Source organism: Lemur catta, chromosome 12 (genome assembly GCF_020740605.2).
Source record: "Lemur catta isolate mLemCat1 chromosome 12, mLemCat1.pri, whole genome shotgun sequence".
NCBI classification, from domain to species: Eukaryota; Metazoa; Chordata; class Mammalia; order Primates; family Lemuridae; genus Lemur; species Lemur catta.
Genome location: NC_059139.1, coordinates 40,804,163 through 40,827,900, shown reverse-complemented (window position 1 = coordinate 40,827,900; position 23,738 = coordinate 40,804,163). Strand labels below are relative to the sequence as shown.

The following is a 23,738-nucleotide window of genomic DNA, read 5'->3' as shown; positions in this document are numbered from 1 at the left end:
AACTCCTGACCTCTAGTGATCCACCCGCCTCGGCCTCCCAGAGTGCTACGATTACAGGTGTGAGCCACCGCGCCCGGCCTGGAAATATTTTTGATTATCACAAATTGGAGATACTAGTGGCATCCAAAGGGCAAAGCACAGGGATATTGCTAAACACCCTATAATGCAAAGGACAGTCCCGACAACATAGAATTATCAGCCCAAAATGTCAATACTGCTGAGGTTGAGAAACCTTGGTGGAGATGAATATCTTACTTTCTACTTCTTCCTCTTCTCCCCATAGAAAATTAATTTATTAATATACAAAGCTACAATATATCAGAATTATTTATTATAGGTCTAGTACCATCAATGCACTCTCCTCAAGAAACTTTCAATAAATAAAACAAATAATGAACACAATACATACTGGAGTCCAATTAGATTCTTAATCAGTTTGCCAAATGATTGAAAGAAAGCATTTATATTTATATATAATTTGAAAATACATAATTAGAACATATAATTTACAAATATGTAATCTGAAAGTCATAAACATACAGGAGAGATCATATATAATCTATAGTACTTATTACCTAGAACTTAGAATCATTAGGGAGACCTCACTAAAAAAAAGAAAACTTAGGTGGGGCAGAAGCATGGCATCTCAGTGAGGCAAGACATAAGCAAAAAATTTGGTGAGGAGCAAGAATTAGGGTTTGATGGAATAAAAGAGTTTATATTAAGAAGTACCAACAATGACCAACATGCATAAGAAAAGAAGCTAAACATATTAGCCCTCAGGGAAATGCAAATCAAAACCACAATGAGATACCACTTCACACTTATTAGTATGGCTAACATAAAAAAAAAATCTTAAAATAACAAGTGTTAGTGAGAATGTGGTGAAACTGAAACTCTTACATTGCTGGCACAAATATAAAGTGATATAAAAAGTTAAACTTAGAATTACCATATAATTCAGCAATTCTACATCTAAGGGCGTCTGTGTGTGTGTGTTTATGTGTGTATCTTTTGGAGATACGTATCTCCAAAACAATTGAAAAGAGGTACTCAAACAAATACTTGTACACAAATGTTCATAGCAGCACTATTCACAAGAGCCAACACATGGAAATAACTCAAATGCCCAATAATGGCTAAATATATAAATAAAATATGGCATATACATACAATAGAATATTAGTCATAAAAAGGAATGAAATACTCATACATGCTACAACATGGATGAACCACAAAAACATGCTAGGTGAAAGAAGCCAGACACAAAGTCACACATTGTATGACTACATTTATATGAAATATCCAGAATAGGTAAATCGGTAGATTTGGAAAACAGAAAAGTAGTTGCCTGGGACTTGGAGGGGTGGGAGAAGGAAGAATAGGGAGTAACTAGTTAATGGGTACAGAGTTTTCGTTTGTGGTGATAAAATGCTTTGGAACTACGTAGAGGTACTGATTGTACAACTTACAGAATGTACTAAACGCCGCTGAATTGTACATTTTAAAATGGTTAGTTTTATGTTATACAAATTTCATCTCAGTTTTTTAAAAAATTCTTCAAGTGGAAGGAAAGAAATTATTTCATTAATATATCACTGAAGTTAATTTTGTACTTATATCAGTCAGGTAAGTACAAGAGGAAAATATATAGAGAGTGTATACCTAACCCTGAAGGAAGTGCTTCATAAACAAAAGCTATTATTGCTGTTGTAAAAAACAAAAAAACAAGCAAAAACAACGTAGGTTGTGGCTGAGCCAATTATTGAGTGTAGTCATGATTCAATCACATGCTGAGAGTTGCAAAGCAGAAAGATGGAGAGAACACAGTTCCCTGAAGACTTTACTGAGCTACAGAACTTACACCAGATTTCTTGTCATATAGGATGATAAATGTCTTTATTATTTAAATCATTTTAGTTGAATCTTCTATTAGTTGCAACGAATACAACCTAATTCATTCAATGAAAAATATTTATCAAGCACCAACTGTAGGCCAGGCATTGTACTAACAGAATTATTGACATAATTCATAAAGTACCTATTATAGTGGCTTGCAGGTACCCTCATAATTATTTGCACTTGCAAAGCATAACTGGATATAAAATCTGTATTTTAAAAATGTAATCTGTAATCTAACAACTATATCCAGTACATAGTACATTGGAAGAAGAAGAAAGGAAGACCAGCTGATTTCTTTTTTTTTTAGTTCTTTCTTTCAGTGACAGACAGTTGGGCTATATTTACAAGACCTCCCTAGTATAGACAAGTTCCCTCTGGTTACAGATAGAAACCGTAAAAACCAAGAAATCTAAAAGTGTCTCTTCTATATCCCTAAGTAACAATTTCACCAGTTAGATTAACACTATATGTAGCAGTCAGGAGTTCTAAGTCTCACCTCTTGCTAGCTGTACAACCTTAAACTCAATTTTCTAATTATAAAACTAATAAATAAACTCACAGTGTTGACCTGAACATTAAATAAGATAATGTGAAAGCAACCTATAAATATTCAAGTTCAATATAAATGTGAGGTCAAGTTAATATTTTCACTCAAATTCTACAAACTCATATTCAAATTTGAATATAAAATAGACTCCAGTGTATATCATAAAATGAAAATATTCCTTTAGATCCATAATAAAGTCAATCAACATTTTTTGAGCACATGATTAGGTTTGCTTTTTCAAAAGATCACTCACTCTCCCAGTGTGGAGAACAGAATAGAAAGAGACAAGATTGGGGGGAGCAGCTGGAGCTCAGTTGTAACTATTGTCCCACGAGTCAAAACATGACTATGCCTTATCTTGAGATGTGCTGATTCAAGAACTATTTAGGAAGCAGGATCTGTAAGACTCAGAGATATATTACCTGTGAGGGAAAAGGTACATGAAAGAGGTCTTTATTACTTGTGTTTTCAAATTTTAAAATTATACCATCTTGTTGCTTTTTCCTATTTCCCATTAAGTCTTTCAGTGATGTTGCCTTTTTATTTCAGGGTTTTCTTTATGACTTCCTAATTATATTCTTGTTGGGGACACAAAACTATTATATAATATATATATTGTCTACTGTGTATAAATGAGTAGGAATTTTCTATAATCTCTACACCATAATTTTTTATTCTAACATGGTTAGAATTTCCAATTTCCACAAATTATCCATATTCACTCTTTATACTTCCTTATAAATTATCAATAATCTCTGTTGAACTATATATTTATAGTTGTCTTTATAGCTTACAATGCACTATACTAGATTTTGCTGTTTGCAATAATGTTATTTAATTTCTTCTTAAATTTTTATGCATCATCTCCATAAGTATATTGAAGAAGCTTTATTATTTCACTGTGCATGTTCATAATATCCTCTGGAATGTTCTCCACTACTGAATAAAGAAATTTAAATGTATCTTAAATATGAAATGAAGTTCCTGTTTCACTGATGTGATTCTAGTATTTGTCATTATAGTTGTTATTTCTGGTTATGCAATGTATGGACATTATGACATATTTTGACTAATTATATTACCAGCCCAAATACATATAGAAATATATATTTACATTTTAAAACCAGTTTTATGTATCTCTTCCTCTGGAATCCTGTTGTATGTTCAACTTTGTACATATTATCATTAATAACTTTTTATCTAAAGCTCATTTTGAGATCAGTCTGCCATATTTACTTCATTTTCTCATTTTTTAACAAATATTTTAATTTTATAAAGCAATTCTTTTAACTTGCAGCATATTAATATATACTTATATTTTTTACTTCTAAAGAATTTAAAGGATAAAAGATAACTGGACCATGAAGAGACAAAGCTGAAGTAAAATAGTGGTAAAGAAATTAATAGTTGCATAAAGTATTAAAAAATTTGATTTTCTAATCTACTCCCTCTGCTCCCCACTTTCTAGAAAATGAATATAAAATTTTACTCCTTCCTCATATTAGAGGAGCTAATATCAAATTATTATCAAATTATCAAAGCTAACAAGCTTCCCTTTCCTCATATCTTTTTTACCCTACTTTTTAAACTGACAATTTTTAAAAATTTCCACTCATTTTAAATGTTCACCTAACTATACTGCAAAGACCTAAAATCCAAGATAAGGTCTGTATAACTGTGGATCTGGTTTTGTAAAGGCTATAAACTTTCTTTTAACTATGAATACCATTTCAGTTGAGGGCCATGTCTGAAGCTGTACTCTCACTTTCTCATGTTTTTATTCATTTGCTTTCAAATTCTGGAAACCACACTTTAAAAAGAAATATTGATATGATGTCACAATATCTAGAAACATTATGACTTATTTAAATCATAGACACAAAGAATTAAAATGGAGTTCTCTGGATTATTCTCATAAAGCCTTGACTTTACTCATTCAGCAGTATCTTTCTTTACATCAGTCTTCTCAGGCTTCTTTGTTAGCCTTTCCAATAATAATTTTCTCTCTCCCCTGTTCCATTAAGAGAATTGCTCTGGTTAGTTTTCTTAGTATTGTTCTATTCTTTTTCTTCCTCCTTGCATTCTTATAAATAGGGAGAAATAGGGGAATAATGTTTTGCTGTTATAATTGAGTTTCATCGTCATTCAACTTAAGAACCTCATTTTATCTTCACTGTCATATTGTATCCAGATGTTTTCTGTTTCTTCCATTCACCTGGTCATGGATTACAATTTACCATTCATTCTTATTATGTTTTTGTAATTTCACTCTCCTCCTGTAAAATTTGAGCTTTTGATTCTTCAAACCTTCTTACCAGAAACAAGTCTGACTTTTCTGTGTCTCCTGTGTTTCTCAGCTTTGTTAACAGTTATTTGAGGCCTCTCTGACTGAACTACCTGCCTGACTCTATTTCCTTCCGCCTGCCATAGCAATTATTAATAATGGTCTTTGCAGATGTCTTTTCTTTCTCTCTCTGTTTTTTTTTGGGGGGGGAGGTGGAAAGCAGCTTTTTTTTCCTTTTTTTCCCTCTGAGTATTTTTTATTCCCTGAAGTTTCCCCTAGTAATTCTCTATTTGTCAAATTATCTATTTAGAGAGCTCTTATTATACCATATCACTGGATATTTTGGATTCTCTTTCACACCTTGCTTCTGCCCCAAAATGTTGTTCTCTGATACCTTGAATAACATTGTCTGTCTCTAAAAATCAGATATAACTTAGAAGGATAATGATTTGCTACCACCGGAGAGATTCAAAATCATATGCAGTATATTCTAGAAACCAACAAGAAGCTTTAAAAATGTTTGGAATGCTTAGTTCCCTAGGAGAATATTCTGAAGGGAAAAACACTCAAGTAGTTGTATAGTTCTGCAAAGTTTTTTAAAAAGAAAAATAGTCACTTTATGACTCAAATCTAAAAAAAACCTAGAGATATTGATAATAATATCACTGAATGCTAGATGGAAGACTTTATGGAGAAAGTAGAATTTTGAATAGATATTTAAAAATGGGTAGACTTGAATAGTAAAAAAGGGAAGAAAAAGCATACAAAAGAAAAGAGAGACAGAGACAGAGACAGAGAGAACTAAGATGAGGATATGTGCGAAAGCAGAAATGAGAAGGAAATTCTTAGGAAATAAAAATAATAGTTGACTGAAACCATGTGGTTAAGGGCAATGAGAAATAATTTTGAGTAGCTAGGAAGCCAAGCTACCTGAGGATTCAAATACCACATGAATAAATAAGAGTGAAAAGAAATTAAAGATGAAAGTGAGGAAGACCAGGCAAGAGGAAATTACAGACATATAGGTAAAAGTCAAGGCAGACTGGGAAGAAACTGGTAAATTTGCTTTTATACTGGTTTAGTTGTAGCTGACAGTGGAAAGTTTCACCAGAAAAGTCTACTAGGCAATTAGATGTATAAATTATTGCTAAGAAAAGAAGAACTGATTGAAGTTCTAAATTTGATAGCCATTTGGATGTAAGCAACAATTGCACAGTGAAGACAACAGAAAACTGGATGCAATTAGGGAATACCCATATTTAGAGAATGAAAGAAAGGCATGGAAGATAGCAAAGAGAAACAAAAAGGATCAAGGTATTATTTGTTGAGATAAATTTCTCCGTTAAAAGTATACAGATTTATTTGGGGTAAAGCTTTTATCTCCTCTCTCTATTTCCCGACACACTGTTCAACACTATCACTCACAGCAACACCTATCACTCATTATCACTATGTAATATGTCTTCAATGTTGTGAAAAATATACTGCAGTTTGTTTTCAAATTAACAAAAATTTCTCCTACAGAATAAAATACAACAGTTATGATTACCTTCCAAACAAAGCTGGATGAAATTTCTGCAAGCTTTAGGAGCTTCTTTTGACCATAACTCTATGTCAATATCTCCAGCTGTAGTTTTCAATAAAACCTGTGGAAAGAATATTACATCTTTATATTAATTTCATTTTGCTTGATAATCACTTGAATGATTGCTCAACTTACAGCATTCACTGGTGAGTTTTCAATTTTAAAAGAAATATTAGAAATTTTGTTTGGCTTTCGCTGTTATACTCAATAAAATGTCAAATATTCCCTATAGCTCACTGTATATTTAGATCTTTCAACATACCATTTTCAGAAAAAGTTTAGGATTTAAGAAAAAAAGCATATACCATTTTTAATTACAAAAAACTTCATTTAGAAACCAAAAATGCAAATTTGTTATAATTAAGAGTTTCCCAGTGTATTACTTCCAATAAAATTGATGTAGCAAATTAAGAAATTAAAGAACAATGACCCCATTAAATTGTGATACTATAAGACAATTTTATAATTACTCTTTTAAATTATCCTTTTACCATATCTTCTCATTTAACATCATGCTATTCCTAATTTACAAAGGAATATTCTTAATCTAATTTTGATCTATGACTTACTAAAACAGTATGTCTTAAAATCACTATAGTAAATAGAATCCGTTGATAGCCTTTCCAATAGCTCATAATAACATATACTCCTTGGTGGAACCAGCCATCCTGCAACAACCAGAACCCCTGCTGAGCCCACAATAGGAAACAGCTTATTTATAACTGTCTTATTTACAACCACAAATAACCAAAACGAATATTAGGATCTAAATTTGAACAGTGTGGCACAGCTGTAGTCCAATTTTTCCAGTATCACTTTTTCTTTTTTCTCCCCCCAAATACCAAAGTAGATCAGTGTCAATAACTTGTGATCATCACAATCTTTTAGAATGCTCTTAAAAATAAAGAGTATGCAATATGACTATTTAAAAACATGAGACTGATTCTCATGGAAAATCAGTATCATTCATATAAGTCACACTTTTTATTTTCTAGAACTCCTTTCCCTAATTTACACAAATATACTTTTTTTGGAAATTAAAGAAACTTTAAAACCATTCAATTAAACCTCTGTCTTTTATAGATGCCCCAGAGAAGCCGTAAATTGTCCCTGAGTCAGAAAGATTGTTAATAGCAAAGTAGGAATAGAATTTTGATCTTCTCCCTCCCAGTCCAGTGTGTTTTTGCAACAACTGCCTTTTTTTTTTCTCTTAGAGATAGGGTCTCCATTCTCACCTAGGCTGCAGTGCAGTGGCATGATCAAAGCTCACCGTAACCTCAAAATCCTGGGCTCAAGCCATCCTCCTGCCTTAGCCTCTGAAAGCACTAGGGTTACAAGCATGAGCCAGTGTACACTCACCAAACCACTGTCTTTCAATTTCTGTTTCAGAAGCCCAGATAATACTACCATAAATTTTTATAACATTGATGAATTAATTGTATCTTTTTGGGCTTTTACTGCCTACACAGTTCTACAACTATTCAATGACCATGGAGGTTGGAGAGGGGAAAATATCTATATTTTGGTAGATTTTTAAATACCATGATACTGCTTCCACAAAGTTCTCCATGTATTCCATACTACACTGAAAAATAGTCCATCAAGTTCTAGGCTCTGCCATATGTCTCAAAAGAAATCCCCAGGTTGCTCTGGTCACAATTGATTTGAATAGAGAACAATGCCTAAGTCAAAAGCAATCATATATTGGCTGAACATGTGCAAGGTCTTTTAACTTGCCTGGGCATGAAACAATGCCCAAAAGAGATACTCTATGTTGAATGGTGACAAACCAACCCAGTTTGATTCTCATTCTCCTTCTCCTGGGAAGTATACGTTTGGGATACAAACTGAGAAGATAACTCCCTCTACCTCAGAATGTTTCTGGAACAACACTATGCAATGTTTTCTGATTTTCCATGAGGCCTGATGTACATCCCAATCTTAAAAGTATAGTATATTTAAAAAGACAATGTCCTGTCCTATCTGATTATTATCTTGTATATTTGCAATAAAGCACTTTTGTTAAAGGGAACCTAGCCATGTCTTCTCTTAATTAAGCAAACCCAAAGCAATGATCTCCAAATTTTTAAAGTGTGCATCCTATTAGCAAAAAAAAGAAAAAAAAAAAATGAGGGTGCCGGGGAAGTAAGGGATTGGAGCACATATGTACAAAAATGTGTACAAATTTAAATACATGTAGTACTATATTACTTTAACATTATGAAAGAGTCACAAAAATAAGCATTTTAAAAGATGTAAAATCTACTTTAAAATAATTCCTATTTTAATTTTATGTATTACTGGTGCAATGAATCTTTTTAATAACAGCTTTATTAAGATACCTACATTCCAAACATTTCACCCTTTGAAAGTGGTCTTTAATAGAGTCACAGAGTTGTGCAACTACCACCACTATCTAATTCCAGAACATTTCCTCACCCCAAAAAGAAACCCTGTACTCATTAGTAGTCACTCCCCATTTTCCTCCTACCTATAACCTCTGGCAACCACTAATCATCTTTTCATCTATGGATTTGCCTACTGGATATTTCATATAAATGGAATCATACAATATGTGGCCTTTGTATCTGGCTTCTCTCACTTAGCATAATGTTGCTTTGAACTTAGAGGTCTGTTTTCCTGTTCTACATACTAAGTTTATCAATGTCTTGAAAATCCCAATGGCTTTATACTCTTATTGATTAATAGTTCAAGACACGATATATATTTAAGACAAAGTTCATCACTAACAATAACAAATAGAAATCCATATTTTAAATGGTCTTCATAAAAATTTCTCATTTTTTTGACGGACTTCCAATGCTGAGGCATCAGCTCTACCATTTTCTTATGATTATATTATTAATATTATCATCAATATGAAATTTGTGATGGCTAGTTTAGTTAATTTAGATATCACGGTCTGTAAATCCATTTAGCTAGTCAGTCATTAAGAAAAATTACATCATGACACAAAACAAGTAACTGAACTTATATGATCTTTTTTATATATAAAATATTACATTTAAATAAATAAAGGAAAAAATTAAACACAAATAGATAGTGATTTTCTCCCTACACACCAGATGGTTTTGTACAGCCCCTGAAAGATGTGCTCAATGGTTTAGAAACTGCTGCTCCAAACAACAAAGTAATGCACATCATCCCTCCGTCCACAACCTCTGGAGTCAGGTTGCTCAAATTCAAACACCAACTCTTCCACTTACTAGCTTCATTACCTTGGGCATGATATCGAACATCTCTGTGACTCAATTTCCTTATCTAAAAACAGAGATAATATCTTTATGGGGTTGTTGTGAGGACAAAATGAGCTATTATACATAGACTTAATACCTGACAAAAAGAGCTCAAAAAATGATAGTCATTATTCTACTTATTATTCTTTTAAAATTGTGGGGGGGTCTTTTGCCACAGGCAACTTACACCTACTAAAAAGAATGCATATCTGGTTGGGCCACCTTGTTCACCAAGGTTTCTTAATCTTTTCAGTGATAAGCTACTGAATTAATAAAGAAGGTAAGCCTCCTTCCTCTGTTTGCCAAACATTCCCTTTGGACATTACTATGTCAGGCTTTGATGGCTCTTTTTATTAAAGCTCCCAAATAATACAATACTTTGAAAATGCCATGTTTCTTAAAAATAAATATACAGTTTATATTAAGTGATCATAGTATGTAGAAATTTCATCTTCAATGGATTACCTTTTTATGCTTAAGAAAATTTCTATCAAGTGCTACATTTCTGTGTCTCATCTTCAGGACATAGGGTTATAGCACAACACAGCAAACCATAGCACATTTATGGACAATAGCCAGGGGTCAACCACTGGTTTTATGTATCAATTACTTCCCAGGTAAGACTGTGCTCTTTTAAGGGAGGAATTTTGTACCATTTATTCTGACCAACTCTGTGTCACTTCAGTACCTAATGTACAATTGCACAGTAAAGGCACTAAACAAACATTCATTGAACAGACTTGTTATTATATCTGTTTCAAATTCTTTCCAGGCCAAAATTCTTGCCAGGCTCTCTATAGTACAGAACTTTGAAGCTTCCGTGTGTTCAATCAGCTTTTTGTTGGAAAAAGTCCCAAACTGTTTTTGTAGGAAAACTTGGGCCCTGCCTTATATTCTCCTTCAGCCTATTTCTGTTCATAAGACAGTTTTCATCACAATTTGCAATTATATATTTATTAATATTTGCATGATTATTTGGTCAATGTATTTCATTCAACTGACTCCATGATAATAGGGATAATGCTGGGTTTTCTTTTCACTGTAACCCTAAAAACTAGCATAGAGCCTTGCATATGCTAGGTGCTCGATAAATATTTGGTAAATGAATTATCTATTCAGGAATATTAAGCTTTTCCTCTTTATATGATCATGTCAAATCTTCCTCTAGAGTAAAGCAATTAAGTCTTCCCTTGACCAGCAGCAGTATAACCTCAAACTCACTGAATACTTCTCAAAAGCTAAGAGAAATATAGCATTAACTCATCCACGGATTTATTCATTCACTGCACATTTGAACTCCTTCAACTATGAGTCTAGCACTGTTCTAGATGCTTGCATTTTATATTGGGAAGGAAAAGGTGAGGATACCATAATAAATACATAAATAAATGTTATAGAAAAAAACTAAAGAAGTTAAAGGGCCAGAGATTGCTGGGATGCCAGACATGATTGAGGTTTGCTATTTCATAGAAAGTAGATAAGAAAGGCTTCTTTGTTAAGGTTAGCATTTGAACAGGTAAAACAGCAGACTAGAGAGAAAAGCAGCAAGTGTGAAGGCCCTGCCTTGTAGGATGGGCAACCTGTTCAATCTCTTCCAGTGTTTATCAACATCAAGAAATACTAGGAAATATGAGAAGGTAGGTATTTTGGATTTTCACACTGACATAGAATAAGGGTAGAGGATGGAGTGTGGGTGGGATGGAGATGCTACAATGCCCAGGAAAAATTCAAACAAAAAAATGGAAAGAATTTATCTTCCCAAAATACCCACCAGAATTTCTGCTGGGAATTACAGCATTTTTGTTTTTGCTTTCAAATTGCCCTCATTACATTACCAAATGACAGTAAATAAAAGATTGTGTAAATAATTTATGATGCAATCATGCAAACAATTGTATTTTATATAAATTTACTTCATTCTAATTCAACTGTATACTTTCAATCCCACTCTTTTTCTCCATTATGCTGGTTCATTACATTTCACATGTGACATAGACTAGGTCTCAGTTCAAGAATTAATGTGACACTTATTCCACTATTGACGCCTCTGCTTCATAGTGTATACAAATACACTGGACAGGAATTGACATACATTGGCCATCAAATCAATCAGAGAATCACTCTCTCATTCTAATGTGGTAATAGTCCCCATTTCCCACTTTCTCTGATAATCATCTCATGTTTTAAGACCAGCTCAAAAGATACCTCCTCCATGAGGCTTTTCCCAAGTTTCCCACTTGCTCACTTCTCAGTGCTGCCATAGCAGTATGTTCCCCTTCCCCTGACTGCACTTACCACACATACCATAAGGGTTTTCTTTACCTGTCCGTCTCACTAACTAAACAATATGCTCTTCTAGGGTAACAACTAGACCTTACCTATCTATCTTTGTGTTCTCAGTGCCTAGTACAGTGCCTGGTGCCTAGAAGGCGTTCAAGTAATGATTATAGAAGAAATGGAGAATGAACGACCTTCAAGTTAAGCAAAAATATGTCAAACTCGAAAATGTACTTTTAAAAACCTAAGACCCTAGAAAACGTCTGCGTGAGTTGGGTTAAGGCAGGGAATAGGACCAGAAGGCTGATAGAGAAATCTCCACTTGAGGACTTTTTCAAGAACATGCTGGGAAGGGCCAACTTCAGGGTTTTCGATGCAACACTGTCTATTGGCAGAGAGATAAGGAGAACACTTCTTATGCTCTCTTCCTACTCTAAGATCCCTGAACGCCCCCCCCCCCCCCCGGGAGATCTCACTTTGGAGAGCCCCGGTTCCCTGGGTGAGGCTCTCACCTTCCCATTCGTGGGAGGCTCCTGGATGTAGATGTTGCTCATCCTGATCAGTGCTCAGGAGTCTGCTCCTTTTGGGGGATGAGAGCGGACAGCCAGTCACTAAAGCTGTTCGTCTACCACTACACTCTTCCTTAAGACAGGTGGTCCGGGAAAGCTTCAGTCGATCAATATCCTGCAAGACAGCAACACTAAACGCTACCTTCTCCCAAAGCTAGCCAGCCCCTCACGGACGCCGCCATGTTGCTCCCGGACCCGAGCACCGCTAACCCTGAGAAGGGGGGGGTTCCAATGTGCTCCAGAGAACAAGAAAATATTATAAAGTTCCCATATCTTAATGGAATTTGTATTACAATATTTCACAATATTAAAAGGCACAATTTTTGTACATATCGGTGGTGTTTACTTCATACTCGCGTGGTCCCACTCACCCCCCGAAGCTGTTAGTAATGGTTCCGACCGTGTGCAGTTTGCAATACGAGTCGTCCGGAAACTGCATCCGCGTCTACTTGGTTCTGCTGTTGCTGGAGGCCTACAGGGCCTTGCTGGGCCGTAGCGAAGGTGCCCCATCGCGGGTGCGAGAAAAAAGGCCGCTTTGGCTGTTTGTTGTCCGCCCGGCCAGCCGGAAGCAAACGCGTTCTCGAAAGGCGAAGGCTCCAGCGACCTCTCTTGCCACCGTCATGGCAGTCCCAGGTGAAGACCAACAGCAGGGCCCCCCGTCTGAGCTAGGGAAGGAGCTGGTAGGGTAAGGTAGATAAGGGTGCGGTGGGGCTGGGAGTAGCACCCCTGGGGATTTAGGCGGAGGCCGTAAAATTAACAATGTTGTTTGGTTTACGTGAAAAAGTTCACACTCCAAAAATAAACTCTGAAGGAAAGAAAGAAACTGTCTCCCGCGCCCGCAGGCAAGCACCAACTGCACGGGTTTACCGGCAAGTGTATGGAGAAAGGGAGCGAGGAGTGCGGGGCAATGACTGTAGGCCTAAGAGAACGGGCGGCCAGGAAAAACTGACCTTAACTTTGGTGTGGCTTACAAATAAAATTTGAAGTGGGAATACTTGGCAGACCCAAGTAGTCAGAGGCACTGTTTGTACTGGAAGTCGCTGGGACCAAACGGGTCTTTGGGGTTCTACTTCTGGCACTTCCTGTTGTATGTGACCGCTGTGTGGCCTTCATCCGGTCGCTTTGCCGTCTGAGCCTCAGTTTCCTTATCTGTAAAAGAAGGAGCTTTGTTGAACTATATCTAAGATTCCTTCTTGCTCTCAAATTCCTTGTCCAGACGTCACTGATCTAAACACGGTAAACACTGTGGAATAAGAATTATACTTTGGAGATTTCTTCATACGCAACTACCGGTTTACTTGGAAGTTCCAGTAGGAGAGAGGGCATCTCCTTAAATCGGTTTGGCCGCGATAGGTTTTGCAGAACACTGATTGCAGGAGATATTTTGAGAAATCTACAACCTCGCCCTCCAACTTGGTGGAGATTCACAATGCTCTTAAGCATAGAAAAGATTCTGGGAAGTACTATGGTTCAGAAGCTCTAACATTGTTTCAACCTGTCCTTCCCAGTATTATTTGATCAGGTTTTTTGTTTCGTGGCAGTGTTTTCTGTACCTTATTCTAAGCACAGCTGTTATGATAAGATTATGATTTTCTACTAACTGCAGTTTGGGGAGAAGCACATCTGGACCTGTAAGAGAGGAAATGTACACTCTTATTAAATACCTACCTTGTGCCAGTCACTGTACTAGGCATTGGGAATACAGTGATGAGCAAGATAGACTAAATTAGATTCATACAGAACTTAAAATTTAGCAGTGCAGAGAAATTTACAAAAAGTCGGATAAGTGCTATGGCAAGGAAAATACATGACCTTTAGAAGCACATGGTTAAGAGCACCAAACAGGGTACAGGACAGGCCAGAAGGACTTGCCAGAGGATGTGCCACTTAGGATGAGACTTAAAGAATTATGGGATATGTAAAGGAAGAAAAAATATGTAAGAAGAGGAAATGAAAGTTGTTTGCTGTCGATGGAACTCAGAATACAAATGAGAGAGAAGTGAGAAATTAACTAGAGAGATAGTAACATTAGCTAATATTTACTAAGCATTTACTGTGGGTCACATGTGTCAGACACTGTGTCAAACATTGTATTTTGCCTCATTTAATAGCCACAACCACACTGTAAAATAGATATTAATGTTTCCATTTTACAGATGAGGAAATGGAAGGACAGAGAAATCAAGTAACTTGTCATTATGAGATAGTTCATAAGTGACAGGTCAGTCTGGCTTCTCTGTACTGTGTGCTTATTCATTTTGCCATGCTATAGTGTAACTTACCAGGTAGTTTCCAGCTCTTGAAGGACCTTGTAAACCATGACAAGGAGTTTGGCATTATCCTAAGGATGGTAGGAAGCCATTTAAGGGTTTTTAAGTGGGTTCACATTTTGGAAAGATCACTCTGGCAATACAGTAGATTGGAAGGGAGCTAGTTTGGAGGCATAGTCATCAGTTAATAATTCTGGTGAGTTATGATGCCTGATTAAGGTGGTAAGGAGAAAAGTGGATAGGTTGGAGATATATTTTTGGTGGTAGAATCACTAGGAATTGGTGATTAATTCACTGTGGGTGGGTAAATGAGGTTTACCTGGGTTTCACTATTAGGCATTTGGGCCAGGCTATTTACTGATATGGGCAACACCTCACAAATAGCAGGAGTTGAGGGATGATGATGAATTCCAATTTGGAGCCTGTCATGTTGAGGTTAGTCAGACATAGGAATGGAAATATCTAATAGATAGTAAGAGATATAATTTGTAGCTTAGGAAGGAAGTCAGAGTCAAAGACTATTTACGTGTGATCCACATACATAATAGGAGTTAAGACCATGGGAATGGATGATTTTGCTCAGGTAGAGTACGTAAAGTGTGAAGAGAGGTTCTGTGGCTGAAGCCTGGTGAATGTTGACAGCTAAGAGGCCAGCAGAGAAAAGACAATCCTGCATAGTGGATTTGCTTACGCATCCTGATGGGCCACATCAGCCCTGGTGATCATTGCATCACACAGCTGCATCCAAAGTTGACCTGTTGTCACTGCTCACGTCTTTAAACAAGGTCTTTGACACCTATGTGGTATGGGCACTCTTGGGGACACAATGTCATAGTTTGTGCCTTCATAAAGCTTTAGTAATGAAATGTGCTGCTTAAGAAAAGGACAAAAGTGATTTTTTAAAGGGGAAAAAATTCCCTTAAAACTTAGACCAGTGTTATAGATATGTTAACCGTCTTTCAATTCAAATAATGAATGCTTCAAAGTATAATAATCTTAAATTGTGCCATTTAGCTAGATGGTAAGACATAAAGTATTTAAACCCAGCAAAAATTGAGATAAGTGTGACAGCACTGTAAAAATACAATACAAGTGTCATTAGAAAATATAGATACAGAAAATGTTGAGATAATTTCTTGGATGATTGATCCAGGCAGTGTGTTAAAGGAAAATAGAGCTCCATCCAAACCTTTTAAGGTAATCATCAAGGAGGACAAGCATTGTGTTATGCTCTTTTATTTTAGGTATAATAGATTCAACTTGGCATTTCTTGGGATGGTCCTGCTAGTAGTTATTACAAGGTATAAAATAATGAGGCTGCTTTCCGTAGCATTGTATATAAGCTTAAATTATTGTCTAGGTAACACAATGAAATGTAGACTCTTAGGAAAATCTTACTCTTAGTTATTATAGAAATGACATTTGAACAAAGGTTTCAGTGAACATTGCTGTCTTTGAAAAACTGTTTTTCTCCATTCACAGTTGTTGAAATTAGCTCTGACATTCATGATTCACCCTTCTCTGTGAAGAGTTGAACTGGCTGGCACAGGTGGCAATATAAGTTACTGATGTGGTTGGCACAAAAACTAATTTTTTGGTGTCTCCTTCAGTGAAGTCTTACAGCCAGGGGAGGAGATTTTTCTGTAGCCAAGTTAACATTTCAGTTTGGCTTATCAGAGTTAAATTCTTAAAACACATTATGATAGCATCTTAGTAATAGAATTCTAAATTATACTGTCTCTGATTTCACTTTATGTTATAAGTAATTTCTTTTCTCTCTAGTTCATGCTACACATTGCTACTGAAATAATTTTCCTAAATCATATATCTTATCCTCTCATTCCTGGGAGGCAGGAATTTAGTTCTTGACCCATATCTGTGAATTTTGTGTTTCTCTTCAAGCCACTTAAACTTTCTGAGGTTCAATTTCGTTGTCTCCATAATAAAGGAGTTGGTGGCTAAGGTTTCTTAAGCCTCTAATGTGTTATTGCCAAAGCTCCCATTTCTGCAAGAATGAAGTCATGGCCAAATCACTTTCTACCCTTTCCTTCTACCACTCCCCTTATGCATTCTACAATCTCGCAAAAATCTGACTTGGCCAACTATTCTGTGAACCTCTCATGTGCTTTCCTACCTATGTGCCTTTGTCATTATTGGCCCTCCTATACAGTCCACACCTGCCTAGGGGAAGCTTCCCCAGTCTCTGAGTTGAGAATCTAGCCTGCCACTTCTTACTTATTAATAGAACTCTGTTTCTTTTATGGAAACTGGCATATTCTGTCACGTATTACAGCTGTGGGTGCATCACCTTAGATAACCTAGGGTAGTGTAGCTTTCTTTAGTGTAGGGACTTTATTCATCTTTATGGCTTCTCTAACATGCAGTTCTGAATTATACCCATAATAGGTAAATAACAAATAACTTACAGGGTCGATAACTAGAATTGCTGCTGAGCAGAATCCAGTACCAAACAGACTAAAGTAGATAGCAGTCTTGATTCTGTTGTTTTATTTTTTTTTGAGACAGAGTCTCACTCTGTTGCCCGGGCTAGAGTGCCATGGCGTCAGCCTAGCTCACAGCAACCTCAAACTCCTGGGCTCAAGCAATCCTCCTACCTCAGCCTCCTGAGTAGCTGGGACTACAGGCGTAAGCCATCATGCCCGGCTAATTTTTCTATATATTTTTAGTTGTCCATATAATTTCTTTCTATTTTTAGTAGAGACAGGGTCTTGCTCTTGCTCAGGCTGGTCTCGAACTCCTGAGCTCAAACAATCCGCCCGCCTCGGCCTCCCAGAGTGCTAGGATTACAGGCGTGAGCCACCGTGCCTGGCCTTGATTCTGTTTTATTGGATAATAAATTAAACTTTCTCTTCTTATCTTAATGGATAATACTTATACCTTTTTTCCTCACAGGTTATTTGTATTTTGTGAGGCACATAGACAAAGGAGTATTACACATTTACTTAAATGTTAGCTTTTTATATCAGTAGTTTAGCTCTGATTGGTTTACTTTCACTTCTTTAAGGGTCAAATGATTAGGAAGGCATTTTTAACTGAACAGTAGCTCTTTCAAAGAATTTACATCAAGAAACTCATTTAGACTATTTTTTAAATTCACAAAGAATTTCTAATTTCTGCAGTTTTTTTCCTATATTGCTTTAGGTACAGTATTTGGGATCCCAAAGAAATGAGTATATCCATAAGTTGTTTTTTAATTTCAAAATACTAAGGGACTACAAATTTTTTGTTACATGAATAGCTTTTAAAATGCTTAAGTCAGGGCTATTAGTGTGCCCATCACCCAAATAGTGTTCATCATATCTGTTCGGTAGATTTTTATCGCTCCCTTCCTCCCCTCACTTTTTCCAGTGACTTTTACTTCTCTCTGTGCTCATGTATACCCATTGATTAGTTCCAAATTATTAGGAAGTATATGGGGTGTTTGTTTTCCATTCCTCAGATACTTCACTTAGGATAATGGTCTCCATTTGCATCCAAATTACTTCAAAAGACATTAATTTTTATGGCTGAGTAGTACTCCATGGTGTATATATATTGCATTTCCGTTATCCACTCATGAATTGATAGGCACTTAGGTTGATTCCACCTCTTTGTGATTGTGAATTGTACTACAGTAAACATTCAAGTACAGGTATCTTTTTGATACAATGACTTTTCCTTTGGGTGGATACCCAAGTGGGAATGCTGGATTGAATGGTAGGTCTACTTTTAGTTCTTTGAAGAATCTCCATGCTGTTTTCCAAAGAGGTTGTACTAATTTGCAGTCCCACCACCAGCGTGTAAGTGTTCCTTTCTCTCTGTATCCACACCAGCATCTATTGTTCTGGAACTTTTTAATAAAAGCCATTCTAACTGGGGTAAGGTGATATTGCATTGTGGTTTTAATTTGCATTTCCCTGATGATTAGTGATGTTGAGCATTTTTTCTCGTTTATTGGCCATTTGTCTATCTTCTTTTGGAAAGCTTCTGTTCATGGCTTTTGCCCACTTTTTAATGGGGTTGTTTGGTTTTTTCCTTGCTGATTTGCTTGAGTTCTTTGTAGATTCTGGTTATTACCCCGTTATCGGATATATGGCTTGAGAACATTTTGTCCCATTCTGTTGGTTGTCTATTTGCTCTTTTAATTATTTCCTTGGCTGTGCAGAAGCTTTTAATTTAAACAAGTCCCATTTATTTTTGTTGTTGCTGTAATTGCCTTTGAGTCTTAGTCATAAATTCTTTTCCTAGGCCGATATCTAGAAGAGGTTTTCCTGCATTTTTTCCAGAGTTCTTATGGTTTCATGCCTCACATTTAAGTCTTTTATCCATCTTGAATTAATTTTTCTGGGTGGTAAGAGATAGGGATCCTGTTTCATTCTTCCGCATGTGGCTATCCAGTTTTCCCCACACCACTTACTGAATAGGGCTTCTTTTCCCTAGTGTATGTTGTTGTCTGCTTTGTTGAAGATCATTTGGTTGTAGGTAGATGGTTTTATATCTAGATTCTCTTTTCTCTTCTATTGGTCTCTGTCTCTATTTTTGTACCAATACCATGCTGTTTTGGTTATTACAGCCTGGTAGTATAATTTGAAGTCTGGTAATGTGATGCCTGCAGATTTGTTCTTTTTGCTTCTTCAGTCTTCTTAAACAGAACAACTACCAGCACAGAATTTTATATCCAGTAAAACTAAGTTTCATAATTGACAGAAACTGTCTGTTCCAGACAAGCAAACACTGAGGGAATTTGTCATGACCAGACCTCCCCTATAGGAAATGCTCAGAACTACATTATACATGGATCAGCACAATAGATACCCACCAGTGTAAAATCACCCAAAAGCTAAAGCTCACAGCTTGTGTAAAACAATAGCACAGGAGGGAAAACAAAGCAATAAGATACTATCCAACGTGATGAACACAACAGCATCCCACATAATAATTCTGTCACTCAATGTTAACTGTCTGAATGCCCCACGCAAAAGACATGGGCTGGCTGAATGGATAAACATAAATCCTTTATACAAATTGGTAGAAAATTTTAAATACTTGGAGTTTGACTTTATATTCAACTTAAGCAGAACATATACATATTATATAGATATTGCCATCTATGTGGTACAAAATATGGCTACAGTTTGAATTTTAAAAGCAAAAGAAATTGAAGTTGTCTTTAAGGATCCCCAAATTATGATAACTAAAACCATAATGGAGTAACCAAATGTAAAACTTGTTACAAAACAGAAAAGGAATCTAATCTAATTCAATCTAGTCAAATTGAAAATGAAAAGAGTGGATCCTGTGACAGAAGCAACTGCAATTTCTAATTCCTTGATACAAAAAAAAAGCTTAGTTACTTAACCTGTTTAAATTTAAGTGATTGTAGAAAATATTTTAATATAAAGAAAATGTTGACAGACTTCCCCAAAATAGATAAGAAAAATATTTAATATAATATTAAGTTTTAGACATCACTGTTAGAGTTCCCAGTGACTAAATTGTTGACTTCGGAAACATAGGTGATGTGAAATTTCAGAGAAATAAATTTAAGTCAAATATAATGGCTCATCATTACTTTCGGGGCCACTGAACAACCTGAGGCAACTGTGGAGGACTCTCCCTTTCTGTCACTTTCTCTCATTCCTTTGTCTCTCTCCCTTCTTTTTGATCTTCTCTTTCTCTTTGCCCTCCTGTTAACTTTACAAACTTTTTTTGTGCTGACTACTTTACTAATATATAATATGTGTGTATTTTTAAAAGTGCACTAATCACAAACATACAGCCTGGAGAATTTTTACATACTTTCCACAGAGATAGTACTAATTTACTCTCCTACCAGCAATGTGTGGGAGTGTGTGCCCCCCCACCCCAACTGCCTTCTCTTCAACCCTTGCAATGTTCACTACTCTAATAAGTGAAAATGGAATCCCAGTATTGGTTTTAATGTACATTTCACCTATTATAAATACAACTGCACATGTCTCCATATGTTTCAGAGTTGTTTCTGTTTCCTTTTCTGTGAACTTTCTATTCAGATCCTTTCCCCATTTTTTTTTTTCTATTGGTTGTTGGATTTTATACAGCAGGAATAATTGCCCTTAGTTGGTCCTGGGAGTTGCAAGTATTTTTCCCAAGTTGTCACATGCCTTTCGAGTTTGCTTTTGGTGATTTTTGCCATTCAGGTTTTTTTATGTACTCAAATTTATAAGTTTTTATTTAATGACTTTTAGATTACAGCTCATGGTTAGAAAGGAAAATTTTGAAGGAGGCAGGCTATATTATTTTGAACAGCCGTAGCAAACTTCAAAAAAGAGTGAAACAAAGAACAGCACAGGAGTGTAAGATGGAGAAATGGATAATTTAGCTAGTAGGGACCTCACAATCAACTTTGCTATTCAGTTTGATGTGTGTTTTGAGTATCATTGTATCATTCAGGGTTCTCATTACAAATGACAGAAAGTAATTTAAGCGGAAAAGGGAAAATATCAGGGAGTTCGCTGATTCTAAGCAAAGCCTGGTTAATAAGGCTCAGAAAATAGAAAAGACAAAGGGAATCCACATCCAAGATCCTGCATGGGCTCAGACCCTGTTAGGGCTGCTGCTGCCATTGGCATCAGTGCCCCTGGAAACTGGATCCAGACAGCAGAATGAATTAACTGTACCCACTTCATTGTGTCACTTGTCTCAGATCCTTTGTGTCAGTTGCCTCAGATGCAAAGTCCCAGGTAGAAGTATTCAGTTGACCAGGCAGTCATGAAAATTAAAGACAAATGAAGCTGAAATCTTAATTTAACCAAAGGCTGGTGAGGAAATAGCTGATATAAAGGTACTTTATTTAGAGTTCTTGTTATATTTCCCTTTTATGTATTAATAAAAGTTTCAGCTTTATTATAGAATATGACCTGCCCAGAAAAAGTTTTGTATTTTATTCATTCTAAAAATATAAGATACTTGAATGATGAGTTTTATCAGTACCTTTTGTCATAAATGAGTTCAATTCTAATACATGCTGAGATGAGATTATTTCAGATCTGTCCATTACAACATTTTTAGTCTGTTCTAGGAACAATAATGGTACATTTAGCATAGTTTTGTTCAGTATTATTTAGCATCTATGGTTTCTATGGAAACAGACTTAAGATTGACCCAAATTCTCTGAGCTTTTTTTTCCAACATGCAATTGTTTTCATAATGTAAGAGCCTCAAATTATATCATCAATTCAATTTTGTTCCACAGTCAGTTCTGCTACAACTTGACATATTCATTCCCATACTGTGCAGTAAAAACCACAGGATTTATGGGGAAAAGATGGGATTGGAGCACAGCACTCAAAAACTTCCTCAAAAAGATAGGAACTAACAAAAACAATAACAGTTTTATATATGTTAGTTGGCTAAAAACAACAATAAATATGGAACTTGACCTTTAAAAAGATCTGGAGTTTGCTGAGAAAGTGGGTTTCAGAAGAGTTGTAGCTTCTGAGTTGTGAAGTGGCGGTAGGAGAGTGATGATATGAAATCGATGGAAAGTTAGAAAGCCAGAAGTGGATAAATGGAAGTCACTAGAAATCTTTTGAGATATGTGCCTGTGTTTTGTATATTCCTACAAGGGTCAGGTCAGCTGGATACAATTTTCTGCATTCGCTTAGTGTTTTTTGTGGACAAAAGTCATGATATCTTCAAATTATCCCCTAATGTATTAGTTACATTAGAACAGTACATTTGCATTTTTAAAACAAGCATTATGGCAGAATTGACTGTATTTTTACAAGAACAACTCAATAATATGTATTTTAAAGTGAAATGAGAATTAGGGGAAAATAATGTTTTAACTTCATAACATTAAAGAATAGTTTTTAAACATTTCTTTTTAAATTAGCACTGTTTTATATTTGCACTGTATGTATTTTAATGTATTATTAAGTTGGGATGATATCTCCAATTTAAGGGTTTAGGAGTTAGATGCCCTTCATCTTTCACCAAGAAAATGTAATAATACTATACTGGACCTCTTATTGGTTAACTGAAGCCACTGTTGGAGAATAAAATTAGTTTTAACTATATATACATACAATGGAATATTAGCCATAAAAAGGAGTGAAATTCTGATACATGCTAAAATGTGGAGAAACCTTGAAAATATTGCGCTAAGTAAAATAAGCCAGACCTAAAAGGACAAATGTTCTATGATTTCCCCATATATGAGATACATGGACTAAGCAAATTCATAAAGACAGTAGAATAAAGATTACTGGAGGGAAGTGGGACTGGGCAGTTTTTTAATGAGTATAGTTACTGTTTGGGGTAATGAAAATGTTTTGGAAATGGATAGTGGTGGTGGTTGTATAACAATGTGAATGTACTTAATGCCACTGAATTGTGTACTTAAAAATGTTAAGATGGTAAATTTTATGTTGTGTATATTTTATCACAATAAAATCAGTTTTGTTTTAAGAGACAGGCTCTCGCTCTGTTACTCAGGCTGGAGTGCTGTGACATGACCATAGCTCACTGTAACCTTGAACTCCTGGGCTCAAGCAATCCTCCTGCTTTATCCACCTGAGTAGCTAGGACTACAGATGTCTGCCACCACGCCTGGCTAGTTTTTTATTTTTTTGTAGAGACAAGGTCTCACTATATTGCCCAGGCTGGTCTCGAACTCCTGGCCTCAAACGATTCTCTTGCCTTGGCCTCCCAACGTGCTAGAATTACAGGCATGAGCCACTGTGCCCAGGCAAATAAATCAGTTTACTTTTCTTTCTGGTATTTATATCTTCAGCATGGCCTACATGTACTATTAATTACACAGATTCTCTGAATATTTGTAAACATTTATCAGAACTGGATATATAACTAGTTTGCTTGTCAAAATTTAACTGTGGATTTTAGATGTTTCTTATAATACCTAGCAATCAAAGTGAATTTTTTTGAATTTCACCAATTCCATTAAGAAAGTCTGAATTTTTTTTTCTTCTAATGGAAATTAGAAAAACATTTGTTAATGTTCACTGTTCACGTATACATGTAGTAAATTAACTCCTTAACATTTG

General features: G+C 35.7%; 2 protein-coding genes across 3 annotated transcripts in view; one reads left to right on the top strand and one right to left on the bottom strand.

Annotated features, from left to right (window-relative positions):
* Positions 1-12,654, bottom strand: part of CWC27 (CWC27 spliceosome associated cyclophilin) — a 203,462-nt gene extending 190,808 nt beyond the window's left edge. Inside the window, exons 1-2 of one of the 2 annotated variants that reach the window (XM_045566594.1) lie at positions 12,365-12,654; positions 6,283-6,379 (exon numbers count right to left, since the gene is read on the bottom strand). In XM_045566594.1, the coding sequence (XP_045422550.1) occupies positions 6,283-6,379; positions 12,365-12,406 (139 nt within the window). In that variant the 5' untranslated portion in view covers positions 12,407-12,654. The remainder of the gene's footprint in view (positions 1-6,282; positions 6,380-12,364) is intronic. The other variant, XM_045566593.1, reaches the window with a different exon arrangement.
* Positions 12,655-12,853: 199 nt separating this feature from the next.
* Positions 12,854-23,738, top strand: part of SREK1IP1 (SREK1 interacting protein 1) — a 32,053-nt gene continuing 21,168 nt past the window's right edge. Inside the window, 1 exon segment of the mRNA XM_045565936.1 lies at positions 12,854-13,054. Within this exon segment, the coding sequence (XP_045421892.1) occupies positions 13,042-13,054 (13 nt within the window). The 5' untranslated portion in view covers positions 12,854-13,041.